This window comes from Monodon monoceros, unplaced genomic scaffold (genome assembly GCF_005190385.1).
Source record: "Monodon monoceros isolate NGI ecotype Baffin Bay Population unplaced genomic scaffold, NGI_Narwhal_1 Super_Scaffold_5, whole genome shotgun sequence".
Lineage (NCBI taxonomy): Eukaryota > Metazoa > Chordata > Mammalia > Artiodactyla > Monodontidae > Monodon > Monodon monoceros.
In genome coordinates, this window is record NW_021703782.1 from 24779299 (window position 1) to 24794596 (window position 15298).

The 15298-nt window shown below is 52.2% G+C and overlaps 1 protein-coding gene across 1 annotated transcript in view; it reads left to right on the plus strand.

Moving 5' to 3' along the window:
- The window catches only part of WNK2 (WNK lysine deficient protein kinase 2), a 157765-nt gene that overhangs the window by 118791 nt on the left and 23676 nt on the right, over positions 1 to 15298 (plus strand). Inside the window, exons 24-28 of the mRNA XM_029203954.1 lie at positions 1056 to 1270; positions 2157 to 2345; positions 3072 to 3170; positions 9619 to 9663; positions 11143 to 11402. Coding sequence (XP_029059787.1) covers positions 1056 to 1270; positions 2157 to 2345; positions 3072 to 3170; positions 9619 to 9663; positions 11143 to 11402 — 808 coding nt within the window. The remainder of the gene's footprint in view (positions 1 to 1055; positions 1271 to 2156; positions 2346 to 3071; positions 3171 to 9618; positions 9664 to 11142; positions 11403 to 15298) is intronic.

Consider the following 15298-nt stretch of genomic DNA (forward strand, 5'->3'; position numbering starts at 1 on the left):
TGCAAGTTCTACCTGCCCCTGCTGTGGTCAGGGTCACTGAGGTACAGCTACACCGTGAAGTCTCCTTCAAGGGCAAGAGCGCCCCACTGTACAGTTACTAAGGTGGGGAGAGGCTGGAGTCCTTGGGAAGGAGTGGCCATGGGCTCTTGGAGTGGGCCCAGAGATGGGAGACATGGGCAGGAGGAGCCCGTGCCTCTCTCCCACTATTGGCTCTGCGCGGAGAGCCCCAGCCCCGCCCTCACCTCAGCCCCGCTCTCCCGTTCCCCTGCCCCAACACTGGTCCTAGCTGCATGCTCCCTGGGGAAGGCCAGCAGGGACCACCGGGCCCTTTCCTGGACTGTTCTAGAAACTGCCCTTGCCCACACCAGTGATTCTACCCGAGTCGTCATGGCAGCTTCCTACCCATGTGACCTGTCATCTCGACTCTATTCCCAGGGATGATGTTGCTTGTGGGGTCAACCTGAGCTGGAAGCTCCACTGGCCAGGGCTGGAGCCCTGGGTCCCTGGATAATAACATGTTTTCTGTAGACTTGCTTGTGCAGCCTTTCTCTCCTCTGAGAGGCCTCTTGGGCCCTGTTCCCGCACATGGAGGAAGTAACACTTATTTGCCTGATAAGCTGAGGCAGTCCTCCAGTTCTGAGCACTGATTATTTGTTGCTTCACCCATGTTCACGATTAGGGTTTGTGTTGTAAGCATAAATGTGTGAAGTTGTTCATACCGCTCCCCCTACCACTAAAAAACACAGCAATGTTACAAGTCTGGATATCAGAAAACTTGAATCTCCTTAGGCTGGGCTTCATTCAGTTCTCTATTGCTGGGTGTGTTGATGCCAGAGGCCCCCAGTGATACTCCCACTTGGCTTAGATGTAAACAGAAAGTGATGTTTAAATGCCCCTGTGTCCCCTGTGCGTGGCCCATCTGCCCAGGCTATCCTGTGGGCTCCCCGCCGCACTCCTCACACCTGTCCTGCCAGCCCCGGGCTCTCCTGCAGGGGCCTCGTGTTGGAATCAAGCAGAATGCCCACCTGGCTTCCCTCTTCCCTTCCCTCCTGCAGGCATCTGAAGGAGATCTCGGAGCTACAGAGTCAGCAGAAGCAGGAGATCGAGGCACTGTACCGCCGCCTAGGCAAGCCGCTGCCCCCCAACCTGGGTCTCTTCCACACGGCACCTCCAGTCGGCCGCCGGAGAAAGTCCAGCAAGAGCAAGCTGAAGGCGGGGAAGTTGCTAAACCCCCTGGTGCAGCAGCTCAAGGTCGTGGCCTCCAGCACAGGTTGGCCCAGGGCCCTCCTGGCCGCCCTCATGCGTGGGAGCCGGGCAGGCGGGAGGCAGGCACGAGGTCCTGAAAAAGCGCTTCTTGAATCTCCTTCCACTGGAGCAGGGAAGCCGTTTCAGGCCTGGGAGAGTTCGGGCCTCTGCCCCTCCTGCCAGGAAGGAAGGACCGAGGGGCAGGCTTTCGTGGAGTCCTCAGCCACCTGTGGTTGCAGTGTGCTCCTCCTTGCAGAATGCTGCCTGGGATGGAGGCTGCTTCCTCTGACCCCGTTTCTCAGGCATATGTCAGCCCCTGACAGAGGGGCTTGGTGGGGGGAGAGGATGGTAAGGCTCCCCCACCCCTAGCCCTTAACCGCAGTGCCCAGGCACCGAGAGTGCACCCTGACCCCAAGCCCCCACACTCTGGGGTGGGGACCCAGTGAGCTGAACTCCCCAAATGCGCCAGGTAGGAAGCCAGCAGTGAGTTAACCTTAAGCCCTCCCTCTCCATGTTACAGATAACCTGCAGGGCACACACATCCAAGGATTACACAAAACTACATGAATTCCATGCCAGTTCCTAAAGCTAACATGAGACTTATGAGAGTGAGGAAATCCACAGGTCCCCTTTGAGCCTAGGTGTGCATCTCCGGGTGTGCTGTGGCCTTTTCACTGCACTGGCACCACACAGGCTGGCACAGTGTTGGTGATTAGTAGAAAGAGTGGTCGTTTTCTTTGATCTTCCTGACACCCCCACATGGGCGACCCAGCCATGCCCCCATTGCCTGCAGGGACTCAGCTTCCCCAAGGTCACCCAGCAAAGAGCAGGGAGGATAGACATGGCCTGAGCTGGCTGGTCTGTCCTGTGGTGCCTCATCGTGCCTGTCACCCCTTCTCCCCCCAACCCAGGTCACTTGTCAGACTGCAGCAGAGCCCCTCCTGCTAAGGACCCTGCCCAAGCTGGGGCAGGGCCCGCAGCAGCTTCAGACCCATGTGGGAAGGCAGTTCAGACCCAGCAGCCTTGCTCCGTGCGGGCCTCCCTGACTGCAGACATCTGCTCCGGCTTGGCCAGTGATGGAGGCGGAGCGCATGGCCCAGGTGATTCCCAGCTCGCCCGTCTCCGAGCATGTGCTAGCCTCATAGGGCCCGTGTGGCATAGAGGGGACGTGAGCTGCGGCCAAGGCTGCCGACAGCTTCTTAAGGAAAAAAATAATAGACGTAGCTTTTGAATGAAAAAAGTGGATGGCCTTCCCATCGTCGAGCCTTGCTGTAAGCAGCTCAGGGGGAGGTGCGCTTTGCAAGAGCCGGCCTGGGGAAGGCGCCAGGACCAGTGAGAGGTCAGATGTGGCGTCTGCTGCGTGCTCTGCGCCGGTTCCCAGGCACTAGCCCACCCCGTCCCACCCCATTCCCCACTAAACATGGGTCCTTCCGTCAGGAGGGCCAGCTGGGGGGACGAGGGCACAGCTCTCGAGCTGGGAGATTGGCCTTGAGGAGGAAATGCTCGTCACCGCTGCCGTGGACGTAGCAGCTACGCGATGAGGTGCTCCACCCCCCACCATCTCTGTCCAGAGAAGTCGTGGTGACCGCTGCCGGTGCCCACCCCCCACCCTGCCCCGCACGCTCTCCTGGGGTCCGCTTCTCTTCCGCTCCAACACTGCCTCCTTTGCGTTACATGGTCAGTGGCTGTGGTCCTCTGGGCTGGGCTAGGTGGAGCCGTGGATGCTAAGTGAAGAGGCTGATACGGCTTGTGGTGTGTAGGAGGGATCCCAGAGACTGTACTTGATGCCTGTCTCTTTGTTTTCTTCCCTCTATATTCATTTGCAGGCTGGACGGTTTACCACCCAACGTCTGAGAGAGTGACCTATAAGTCTAGTAGCAAACCTCGCGCTCGATTCCTCAGTGGACCCGTGTCTGTGTCCATCTGTCTGTATTTGTTCTTTTGTATTTTATCACCTCCTGGCCCTTGGTTTCTCCCCTGCCCCTCCCTGTCTTCATTACCTTCCATACATTCTGTAGGACGCCTACCCCACCCCATTGAAATCACCTATTTAATATAAGAAACGGAACCCCGTCCATGCCCACCCTTCTGGCCCCAGAAAGCGCCAGTGCATGCTCTTGGCTGGCTCATGCCCGGACACCAAAAGCATGTGCAGTGGCTCACCCACTCCTGGCCTTGAGCGCTCTGCCGCCAGGCCCCCAGGTGCTCTGCATTTCTCTCGTCACTCGTTTGTTTAGTGTTTTTTTCTTTTTTTATGTTGGACGTAGTTTTATTTCTGTTGCGATTGTGGCAAATTTACACGTCCGCTGTCCCCAGCTCCAGCGACAACAAAAAGACAACCCCGGCCTTCTCTAGACGCATGGTGTGTTTCACACGTGTCTGGACTCTGAAGACATGCATGTAGCAAGCTGAGACAGTTCTAGAAGGTCACTGGAGGGTGTAACTTCTGTACAAGGGCCGTATCACAACATCCAGTACTGTTAACCCACTGCCCCACTCCCTGCATGTGGAAATGCTGAGAGAACGTGCTCCAGCTAGGATGTCCCAGCCCCCCTCTCCATTCTGGTCACGTCAGGAATCTCTAACCCTGAGAGATGTGATTCCCAGCCTCCTGCTGTGCCTCCCTTTCTGGGCCCGGCCCCTCCTGGTCTTGTCTCTAGCTGAAGCACTTTACTTGGTGTATTTCCTTCTCATCTCACCGACCTCAGAGATGAAGTCAATTATTCAGTTCCTCAAAGCTCTGCTAAACCAAAACTCAAGTCCCAGTCAGACTCCCTGGAACACCCTCCCTGGAACACCCTCCTAGTACCCAAGGACTCCATGTCCAGGAATGGCACATCTGCTCAGGCTGTCCAAAATCGTTTTCATTCCTCAGATCAATTGGCAAATGATTCAAAAGCTGTGAGGTTTTTAGGTTTTTGTTTTTCAACAGAAAAGTTAAGCTTTTAACCAGTTGGATTGTACATGCTGGTTTAGGGCATGTGGCTTTTGCTGGTACAATAAAGATACATTGTGCTTGTTGTGATCTGAGGCCACGTCCATGGCAGCCGTCCATCAGAGTTCAGTGTCCATCCCCATCAGAGGGACTCTGGCACCCTCCTGTGGGAGGGACAGGTTGGAGGCATAGGACCACATAGAAATGCTCAGGGACTGCCCAGTGCTTCTTGTCCACTAACAGGGGCCCTATTTCAGCTCGAGTGTCATGGGGCTACTGGTTAGTTGCTAAGTTGGGTGGGGGGCTGGGAGGCCTGCATGCATCCTGGCTCCCTGCTTACCTCACGGCATCACTCACTGGTCCTCTTCTGCCCGTGTGTGCCTGGTTCTTGCCTGAGAAGCTGTGGTGAGGGCACCTGGGTCTCCAGGTGTCTCACGGTCGGACAAGTATGTGTGTCACTGCCGGGAGGGTGGCTGGCCAGGCATGGGAAGCAGATTAGAGCAGGGCACTTAGAATAAAAGTGTGTGAGTGATCAGCACCATGTTCGCCCCTGAGGTCATTGCCATGCTACCTTTCTACCCACGTGGTTCTTTTTTTTTCTAAGGGTTTTCATTTGCATCGTTAATTATTGTTCCAGGATAAAAAAAAAAATATTTTCTGAGGCACAGTAGGGACAAAGGGTTTATGTTTTACTTCTGTCTCTGTGGCCAGGAGGAGAGGAATGTGTGAGGCACGGCTTGGTGGAGACAGGGACCAGGCCTAGGCAGGTTGATTTTTAGGTAGTGGTACCTGCTGGCCTGTAAGGCCTTGTTTCCTCTGATGCTGTGAATCTGATGGTACTGCTTGTTTTCACACCCTGGCCCTTTTAGGCACACCTTGGCTGAGTTCCTAGTCTTCGGGCCACAGCTTGGCCCCCACGTGGTCTGAGGTTGCTGGTCCGAGACTGTGCTGTGGGTTCCTGCCCTGGGCCCTCTCACCCACAGGCCTCCAACTGGGGGCATGTGCAGGCTCAGCCTGAGCTCCTGCTGCTCTAACGGGGTGGGATGCCCCAGGACAACCCCTCCTGTTCCACGTGCTCTGGCATTTGCCAAGCCCTCTAGGGGTCCTCAGTCTGCTGGTTTCTGGGTGACCAAGGAGCTTTGTGGTCCGAGAGGAGACTGAGTACATGCCTGTGAGAGACTGGAGGGAAATTCAAAGCTGGTTGCAGCCCCTGAGGGCTGAGAGGCAGGGGGACTTTGGGCAAAGATTGTAGAGAGGAGGGCATGCAGAGCAGTTGGAAGACCCTGAAGTGTGCCCACTCGGTGGGATCTGGGTTGGCTGCGAGGGCTGGAGGGAGCTTGAGCTTGGGTGCTGAGGGCCATGGCTTTGGGGGTGTGGGGGCAGCTAGCCCAGCCCAGAGCTAAAGCCAAAAGAGGGTTTTCAGTTTGCTGCCTTGAACTGAACAGGAGACAAGACTCTAGGAAAATAAAACCTGTGTTAAGCTTTGAAGTACAGAAAGAAGGTCCCAGCTTCATTGAAGCTCAGAGAAGATGAGAGAGGTTGGAGATGGGTGGGGGCAACTGGGGTGGAGCTGCAGGCAGCTTCAGGAGGTGAGGAGGTAACTTGGGGTGGGTGAGGCAACCACGCACAGGATGGAGAGCCGGGGGAGGGAGGGTAAAGCCTGGACGCCTCCGCGGGGCGGGTGCCGGGACAGGCCAGCCATCGGAGCAGTAGGCGAGCTGGCCCGCAGGGAAGGGCAGATGTGGGGGTGAGGCTCTGGGCACAGAACCCTCCTTGCGGCCAGTGGAGGGTTCAGGGAAGCTTGGAGTCGGTGCGGGGTGGGGGTGCGTGGTCGTGTTCAGAAGTGGTTGTGTGCTGTTGGTCAGAAGCTTTTGTCAGACCCATTGATCCTCCCTGCCTCTGGCTCCTCCTCATCAGAACAGAGGCAGGTGCGGGTACCCTTCCAGGACTTTCTCTGTGCATGTAGAACGATGGGGTTTGCTTTGTGTTTTTCGCACATGTCCATCAGCAGCAGGCCAGGTGCCCATGCTGTAGCAAGTTTGTCTCTGGGACCCCCAGGGGCTGCTGTGCAGCCCCCAGGTCCTTCCCTCACCTGAGAGTGTTCTCATCTCTCCCTGTGGGGACTCAGGAAGGGAGGAGACACCCCCTCACAAAGCCCCACCCCACCCTACGACCACTCAGGTTGAGCTGTCCGAAGGGCAGGCCCTGTGCCAGCTGGGGAATGAAGCTCAGGGTGGAGTCACCCTAGGGCAGAGCCGAGACACATCCTGCTTCCCTGTTCATGCTGCACAGAAGTTTCAGCACTTGTCTTGGCTTGAGACTAGGTGGCTGGATACAGAGACGCCCGGAATGATGTTTTGGCTCTATATGCCATTTGCTTCTGGTGCCAGAACAGAGTGTCTAATGCCAGTGGCGGGTGAAAGGCTGACCGTTGGAGGTACCCCTCTTGTCATGGGGAAGGTGGGGAGGCCCCTGGCTGGTCCGCACTGAGGCTGCTGGCCCCAGTTCCTGTGAGCTTCGTTAGTATTTGAACACTGACAAACAGCAGGTGTGGTCGTGGCTACAGGGCCTGGCCCACTTCTTAAGCAGTCTGCCCGCATTGGATACTCTGGGACTTGAGGTGTCCCTTGAGCGGTCCAAGGGTCTAGACGGCACTGGGTGCCCGACAGTGCTGACCGTCCACACCAGGAGCAGCCTCTGTTTCCATGCCAAAGTGAATGTGGGGGCAAGTGGTGTGGGGGCCTCACTGCACACAGGCCTGGGTGCTGCCTGAGACCCCTGGCCTGGCTGTGAGGGCAGGTGGCTGGTGGCTCTGTGGGCGACTCCTGCAGACATGTGCTGCACCAGGACAAGGCTTTAGGTCATCCAGTGTGTTGCTCCTTTGCAGTCTGGGAAGAACAGTTTTCCCAACAGCTGGGAGAGGCTGCCAAGCCCTGCGTCCCTAGCATCTGCCCTTGTGGAAGCTTCTCTGAGTCGTTCTGGGGCCTCTAAGCCAGCTCTTGCCAAGCCTTGGCTAAGGACGGAAGTCCTACAGGGCAAGACTCACTCTTCATGGGAAACCAGGGGTGGGGCTGGTTAAAACCATTATGCCCCATGTGGGCCTGATGTGGGCTTCCTGTGGGCCCACGTGGGTCCCCTGTAGGCCTCCTGTGGGCCGTAAGTGGGCCCCTTGTGGGTCCCATGTGGGCCCATCTGTGGGTCCTGTGTGGCCCTGGTGCCCTTGTGTTGCTGCCTTGTAGCCTGCTGGCTCTGTAGGCAGGAACTCGACGTATACACTAGCACAGTACGGGTTGAGCAGGGCTGGGTGGAGGCTTGTTCATCAGAATCTGTCTGCATGGTGGGTGTTGAGGGCAGGGCCCAGGCCAGGGCACAGACACGGGGGAGGAGATTCAAGTGGCCACCTGAGGATGGACAAGGGCTCTGGTGTGAGTATGGACTGGTTAGCCACACGATGCCTGCTCAGCAGTGGTTCTGCACTGGGCCGGACAGTGTGGCCTCAGTGTGGAGGGACCCGAATCTGGTTTGTTTGTGTTTAAAGGTCCACCCTAAGGGCTGGGAGCCGTCTGTATTCTGGTCATCTCAGGGCCTGTGTTCAGCGAGGGCATGGAAGGCTGGGGGCTCTCCGTGCTCCATCTCCTTGGGCTGTGTCCTGTGAGGGTGTGGAGGTCTCAGTGGGCTGGTATCACTCTCTGGCTCTGAGCACCGTGTCCTGGTGGCCGATGGCTTTGACCCTGGGATCCCGGGAAGGTCGGTCTGGGGCCTTGATCGCAGGCCCAGGCTCTGTCTAGCGCTCCTGACCAGGCAGCTCCTGGAGCTGGCTGGCGTGTTCTCTTTCCTGTGAGGGTGACGGGAGGCAGCTCTGAATGCAGAGCTCTAGCCGCACTAGGAGGTGCCAGGCAGGCACAGAGAAGCCTTTTGAACGAACCTGCTACTGTGAGGCTGCAGGGACCTGGCAGAGTGATTAGTCCCATGTCCCAGGGTCATCTCTAGGGGACTGCTATGGCCCAGAGGACGCTACAACCACAGGAATCTGACTAGGAAACGTGCACTCATCTGGTGCCCTGCATGCTCACAGAGCCCAGGACCCTCCTCCCTTCGTGCCTCAGAGCCCCCAGAGGGCCTTGTGCTCTCAGTTGGGGTCCATCACAGGACACAGACCAGCAGAAACCCTTCAAAGTTCCCACTGAGAATCAGTCAGTCTGGATTGCTGGCCTTTTTGGTTTTATTAGCACATTAGAGACCCCAACAGAATATCACCTCCCTTTTTATCAAGTCAGCCTCATAGAACACAGCAGAATGAACAAAAATAAGTGCAACTCAATTTGAGCTAGGTTTCTGAGCCCAGTGGGCACAGCTCTTCCCCAAGGAAGCCTTTGTCCCCGTCCCCAAATGCAGGAGGCAGCATCTTGCCTTCCACAACGAGAGTGCTGGGAATGGCTGTGTGGCGGGCACCCTCCAGGGAGTATGGGGTGTGCAGGGAATTGTGCTCCAGGCGAGGGGGCCGTGGGCCGGAGCACAGACACCCTCCGTGCTAGTGTGGCCTTGCTGAGTGACCTTGGGGACACCTGAGCCGTCCTTGCCCATCCCACGTTTGCCTGCTTGGCTCCCTGGGATGCCACTGGGTAAGCCGGGTGTGGCAGCCCCTCCCGGGCAGCTCATCTGCCCTCCAGGTGGGCACTGACTGTCAGTGCCAGACACTAAAGTCACTGCCCATCTGTCTTAGCACAGACAGCCTCTGGGGAGCACAGGGCCTCGTAGCATTTAGTCATGGTGCAATAAGGAGGCCTCGCCCTGCCCCAGTGGACCTGGAATACCAGATGAGGCAGCAGCGGTACAGAGAATCAGGGTCGGCCCTGCCTCCCACCTCTCTAGATAGGGTCCCTCAGATTTCCCCACCACACTTGCCACTGGCCTGTTCTGGGCAGCTGTCCAGGATCTGGGATTGGCCTCAAACCTGCAAAACAATGTATCTTTTTGCACTTGGAAAACTGCCCATGGGCCTCCCTCTGGGCAGAGCTAGGCTCTGCTCCATTGAGAGCTCTCCTGGCTGACTCTTAGTGGGTTTCCTGCCTCAACCAGCGGGGCTCCCAGAAACCTTACATTTGAAAGCCAAGCAGTGTGCTTTGCTTTTTTTTTTTTTCTCCTTTCTCTCTCTCTCTCTTTTGTTTTTTGAATATGCTTCTAGAGACACACACACTTCTACCTGAAGCTTGGGGCTTGGCCCTGCACCTCCGCCCCTCGGCGAAGCTCGTGTGAACCTCCACACTGACTTGGGGGCCGCCCAGCTAGCCCAGGAGGCTGGTCCCTTCTCTCTGAACTGCTGGCCTTTGCTCCTCCTCACACACTGATGACTTTTGCTTAGAGTGTGGTGGCTTGTCCCCCATGTGTGCTGTCCTGCCTAACCCTGTGGTCTTGTGTCATTTCTTCTTCCCTTGCAGGGTCTGCCTTGAAGCGTCTCTGTCTAGGCAAAGAGCACAGCAGTCGTAATTATCGGGTTTTTTACCCCTTGTCCGCTTCCATCGCATGGGCTTTATTGTCGCTAGTGTGCATCAGGGTTTCTGCGACTAGACCGGGAGCCAAGGGCCCAGCGGGTGGCCGGGCGTGGGCCTGCTCTGCGCCCACCCTTCACGGGTGCTGCTTGGCCTCCGCCTGGCGAGATAGCTGCCCTCGGGCGCCCTTTTGAGTCTCCATGGCTCCTAGAGTTTGTGCATTCTTGCCAGTTCACATCTAACAGGCTGTCCTTCTCCGGAACATCCACATATTACCAATCATTAATTGGCTCCTTTTCCAAAACCGTAGGAATGAGTATTTCCTTGAAGTGCTAAAGATGAGTGCCCCTCACAGAGGAGAGATGCCAGGACAAAATGGGTATCAGTTTACCTGGGCCGCCCACTGCTCTCATCTCATGCCTTTTTTTTTTTTTTTTAATTTCTCTGTTTTTCTTTTCTGGCTGAAATGTTCATGTAGAAATAGCAGCGTGTGTAAAATCTCATCACTAATGTTTAACTGTTTGTGTCTGTGCTGTTTCATTGCTAGCCTCTAAAGTAAACTACATATTGCAATGGCTTGTTTGAAGAGATGGTCATTAGGTTATTTATTTAATGCAGAAAATTTAAAAATTGGTTTTTCCAAAATTGCCAATAAGAAATTACGTGCTGAGGAAGGAAAGGGACACAATTCAAAAAAATTTAAAAGTCCTGTTTTGGTCATTAAAGAAAGATCTTTGACTGAAGTGGCCAAGTGTGCTCACCTTTGTCCAGCTCCACCTAAGCCACAGCCCCAGGCCTTCCCGGGCAGCCGGGCCTCCCAGTTCCTCCTGCGATAGGCATCAGCCCCTCAGTTGGCACCAAGCTTGTAGACCCATGTCGGAAGGCTCTGGGTATTTGTATCCTTTATTATTATTACACACTCTGGTGAGGAGAGGCGTGATTTCTGTGTCTCAAATTCCAAGTCACCGAGTCATTACCATTCACGGAAACATCAGCAGTCCAGCCTATTGCAAGCATTCTCCCTTTGCTGGAAGGATGGCAACAGCTGCTAAGCATTCTGCCTGAAGTATTGTTGGATCGCCTCTGAATCCTCATATTAGAGCTGAGAGTGTAGAAGCGTGAGGAATTTGCCCCCAGTCTGTGTCCAGCTGCACCAGGAGTTTTCTAAACTCTCTCACATGGAGGTCTGGTGGTCCTGGGCAGTGTGGGCACAGAGGATGCTGAGTGAGGCTGCCAGCAGCTGGGGTCCTGTCCCCTGGCTGATGAGATTGGGTGATGGCTGCCTGGCAATGCCCAGTCCCCTGAGGTCGCTCCACTGTGTCTAAAACTGCATGGACCCCCCCCCCCCAATGCAGACCATCTCCTGAAGCAAGGTGTTGCCTGGCTTAAGCGAGACCACTGTATGAATGACTGCAGCCAGCCAGTGGTGCTGGCGTGTGGTGTCACCAACCCTGGCCTGTGTGTGCTCTCTAGGGTCCTCCACCAGCAGCCTGGTCCCGGGCCCTGAGCCGGGCCCCCAACCTGCCCTGCACATCCAGGCGCAGGTGAACAACAGCAACAACAAGAAAGGCACCTTCACGGACGACCTGCACAAGTTGGTGGATGATTGGACAAGCAAGACGGTTGGGCCCACACAGCTGAAGCCGTCACTCAACCAGTTGAAGCAGACGCAGAAGTTGCATGACATGGAGGCCATGGCAGGCTGGCCCCCGGCCTCTGGCGAGGCACGGGCTGTAAGTGGGGCACGGTGGGGTGGGGGGGCGGGCCGGGCTTGCCCAGAGCCGAAGACACAGAATGGGAATGAAGCTGTGACTCCAGATCTCAGCAGAACCTCTGAGCAGCAGGCCTTAGCCCAGTGTTGGGCAGTGTCTAGGTGGGACTGGCCAGCAGCTTGCAGGTGTGGCCTCATCCTGGTGAGCCCACCTCAACCTGTCTTCCACCAGAGCCCAAGCTGGCAAAGTGGGTGGGGTCTGTACGACATACCCAGGGGACACCCCTTATTGAGTTTTAGCTCAGGTGCCCCAGACCACGTGGGACAGAAGTGAGGAGCTGCTGTCTTAGGTTTTGTTGTGTGAATTGTTCCTGTATTAGGACTGCTTACTTCAAAGCCTACTTGAAGGAGTATTCCCTCTTTTTCAGTCTCCTGGAGGAGTTTGTGCAAGATTATGTTATTTTTTCCTGAAATGTTTAGCAGAGTTCACTGGTGAAGCCATCCGGGCCAGGAGGGTTTTGTTTTTCTTTTTAACATTTAATTTTTTATTGGAGTATAGTTGATTAACAATGTTGTCTTAGTTTCAGGTGTACATCAAAGTGATTCAGTTATACATATACATGTATCTATTCTTTTTCAAATTCTTTTCCCATTTAGGTTGTCACATAATGTTGAGCAGAGTTCCCTGTGCTATATAGTGGGTCCTTGTTGATTATCCATTTTAAATATAGCAGTGTGTACATGTCAATCCCAAACTCCCTATTCCTCCTGGACCCTTCTCCCTGGTAACCATAAGTTCAGTTCTCTAAGTCTGTGAATCTGTTTCTCTTTTGTAAATAAGTTCATTTGTATCATTTTTTATTTTAGATTCCACATATAAGTGGTATTGTATGATATTTGTCTGTCTCTGTCTAACTTACTTCACTCAGTATGACAATCTCTAGGTCCATCCATGTTGCTGCAAATGGCATTATTTCATTCTTCTTAGTGGCTGGGTAATATTCCGTTGTATATATGTACCACACTTTCTTTATCCATTCCTCTGTTGATGGACATGTAGATTGCTTCCATGTCTTGGCTATTGTAAAAAGTGCTGCAGTGAACATTGGGGTGCATGTATCCTTTTGGACCATATTTTTCTCCAGATATATGCCGAGGAGTGGGATTGCTGTGTCGTATGGTAGTTCTATTTTTAGTTTTTTAAGGAACCTCCATACTGTTCTCCATAGTGGCTGTACCAATTTACATTCCCACCAACAGTGAAGGAGGGTTCCCTTCTCTCCATACCCTCTCCAGCATTTATTGTTTGTAGATTTTTTGATGATGGCCATTTTTTTTTTTTTTTTGAGTGTGGGAAGGTTCCCCTATGATCTTTTACTTCAAAAAGTTTCAAACATACAAAAGATTGAAAATTCTTCAGTGAACTCTCAGGTACCTTCTACCTATGAGCTATGATTGACATTTTGCTGTTACATATTTATCACCCATGTCTACATCCCTTGAGGGTAAGGTTTCCATTATGGATTTAATCTCTTTTACAGTTTTAGTACCATTTGGGTTTTCTATTTCTTCTTTCTGTTAAGTACTGCTTTTCTAACGATTTGATACACCTGTAAATTTATCTAAGTTTTCCAATTAATTGGTATAAAGTTGTTTATAATATTTTCTCTTCACAGTTTGCAGGATTTGCAGTGATGTCTTGTTTTTCATTCTGATATTGGGGATTTCTCTGAATTTATATATTTTATTCGCCTTTTCAAAGAACTTATCACTTTGATGGTAATTCTTTATTGTATATTTGATTAGCTTCTTCCTTTTATTATTTCTTCTCTTCTATCTTTGGGTTACTTTTTTGTTCTAGAAAGTTTCTTGAGATGTGTAGTGCATTGATTTTGAGCCTTTCTTCTTTTATAATACAGACATTCAGGCTATAAAATTCCTTCTAGTGGTATTAGCTGCATTCCAAAAGTTTTGATATGTAGCATTTTCTTTAACCTCTGATCAAAATATTTTAAAATTTCCATGGTGATTTGAGGTAATATAGTTATTAATTTCCTCATGAGCTTTTTGATAGTGGTTTTCTGGGGATTTTTTAAGCCTAATTGCACTGTGATAAGAGAACAGATTTTGTGTGTTTCCAGTTCTTTAAAACTTGCTGGGACTGGATTTTTGACCCAAGCTGTCAGCCACTGCTCCACAGGTGCTTGAGGTCATCCTCTTTCATTCCCTCTCACGTCCACACTCCCAGTCTGAACTTTTGTTCCTCTTCTGTAGTAACCTCCTGACACTGCACCTCCATGAGTTTAACTCTTCAAACCTATTCTCCATTATTCTGGGACAGAACTGAGAATTCATAACACAGCCCCGAGGCCCTGCAGGTTCTGCACCTGAGTCTCTACTCTTCTGTCCAGACTCCACCACATCAGCTCTCAGTATCTGTGCTGGGCCAGGCCCTGTCGGTCAGCTCTGCTAATTCTGTTGTTCAGATGTCTAGAATTCTTTTTTTTTTTTTTTTTTTTTTGCGGTACGCGGGCCTCTCACTGTTGTGACCTCTCCTGTTGCGGAGGACAGGCTCCGGACGCGCAGGCTCAGCGGCCATGGCTCACGGGGCCAGCCACTCCGCGGCATGTGGTATCTTCCCACACTGGGGCATGAACCCGTGTCGCCTGCATCGGCAGGCGGACTCTCAACCACTGCGCCGCCAGGGAAGCCCTGGGATTCTTAATAAGGTGTTTTTTTTTTTTAAACTATTCACCACTATCCATTTCTAGAACTTTTTTATTATCCCAAACAGAAACTACTCAATAAGAAATAACTCTCCAGTCCCTCTTTCTGGTAACTCTGGTAACCTCTATTCTACTATGAATTTGACTTCTCTTGGTACCTCATATAAGTGGAATCATACAGTGTGTGTCTATAACTGGTTTATGTCACTTAGCATAATGTCTTTAAGTTTCATCCATGTTATAGTGTATGTCAGAATTTCCTTCCTTTTTATTTACTTATTTTTTATTACTATTTTTTTTATCTTTATTGAAGTATAATTGCTTTACAATGTTGTGTTAGTTAATACTGTACAGCAAAGCGAATCAGCTATATGTGTACATGTATCCCCATATCCCCTCCCTCTTGAGCCTCCCTCCCACCTTCCCTATCCCACCCCTGTAGGTCGTCACAAAGCATCGAGCTGATCTCCCTGTGCTCTGCAGCAGCTTCCCACTAGTCATCCATTTTATAGTTGGTAGTGTATGTAAGTCAGTGCTACTCTCTCACTTTGTCCCAGATTCTCCTTCCCCCACTGTGTCCTCAAGTCTGTTCTCTACATCTGTGTCTTTATTCCTGCCCTGCCACTACGTTCATCAGTACCGGTTTTTTAGATTCCATATATATGTGTTAGCATACGGTATTTGTTTTTCTCTTTCTGACTTACTTCACTCTGTGACAGACTCTAGGTCCATCCACCTCATTACAAATAACTCAGTTTCATTCCTTTTATGGCTGAGTAATATTCCATTGTATGTATGTGACACATCTTCTTTATCCATTCATCTGTCGATGGACACTTAGGTTGCTTCCATGTCCTGGCTATTGTAAATAGTGCTGCAATGAACACTGTGGTACATGTGTCCTTTGGAATTATGGTATTCTCAGGGTATATGCCCCAATAGTGGGATTGCTGGGTCATATGGTAGTTCTATTTTTAGCTTTTTAAGGACCCTCCGTACTGTTCTCCATAGTAGCTGTATCAATTTACGTTCCCACCAACAGTGGAAGAGGGTTCCCTTTTCTCCACACCCTCTCCAGCATTTATAGTTTGTAGATTTTTTGATGATGGCCATTCTGACCGGTGTGAGGTGACACCATGATTTTGATTTGCATTTCTCTAATGATTAGTGATGCTGAGCATCTTTTCATATG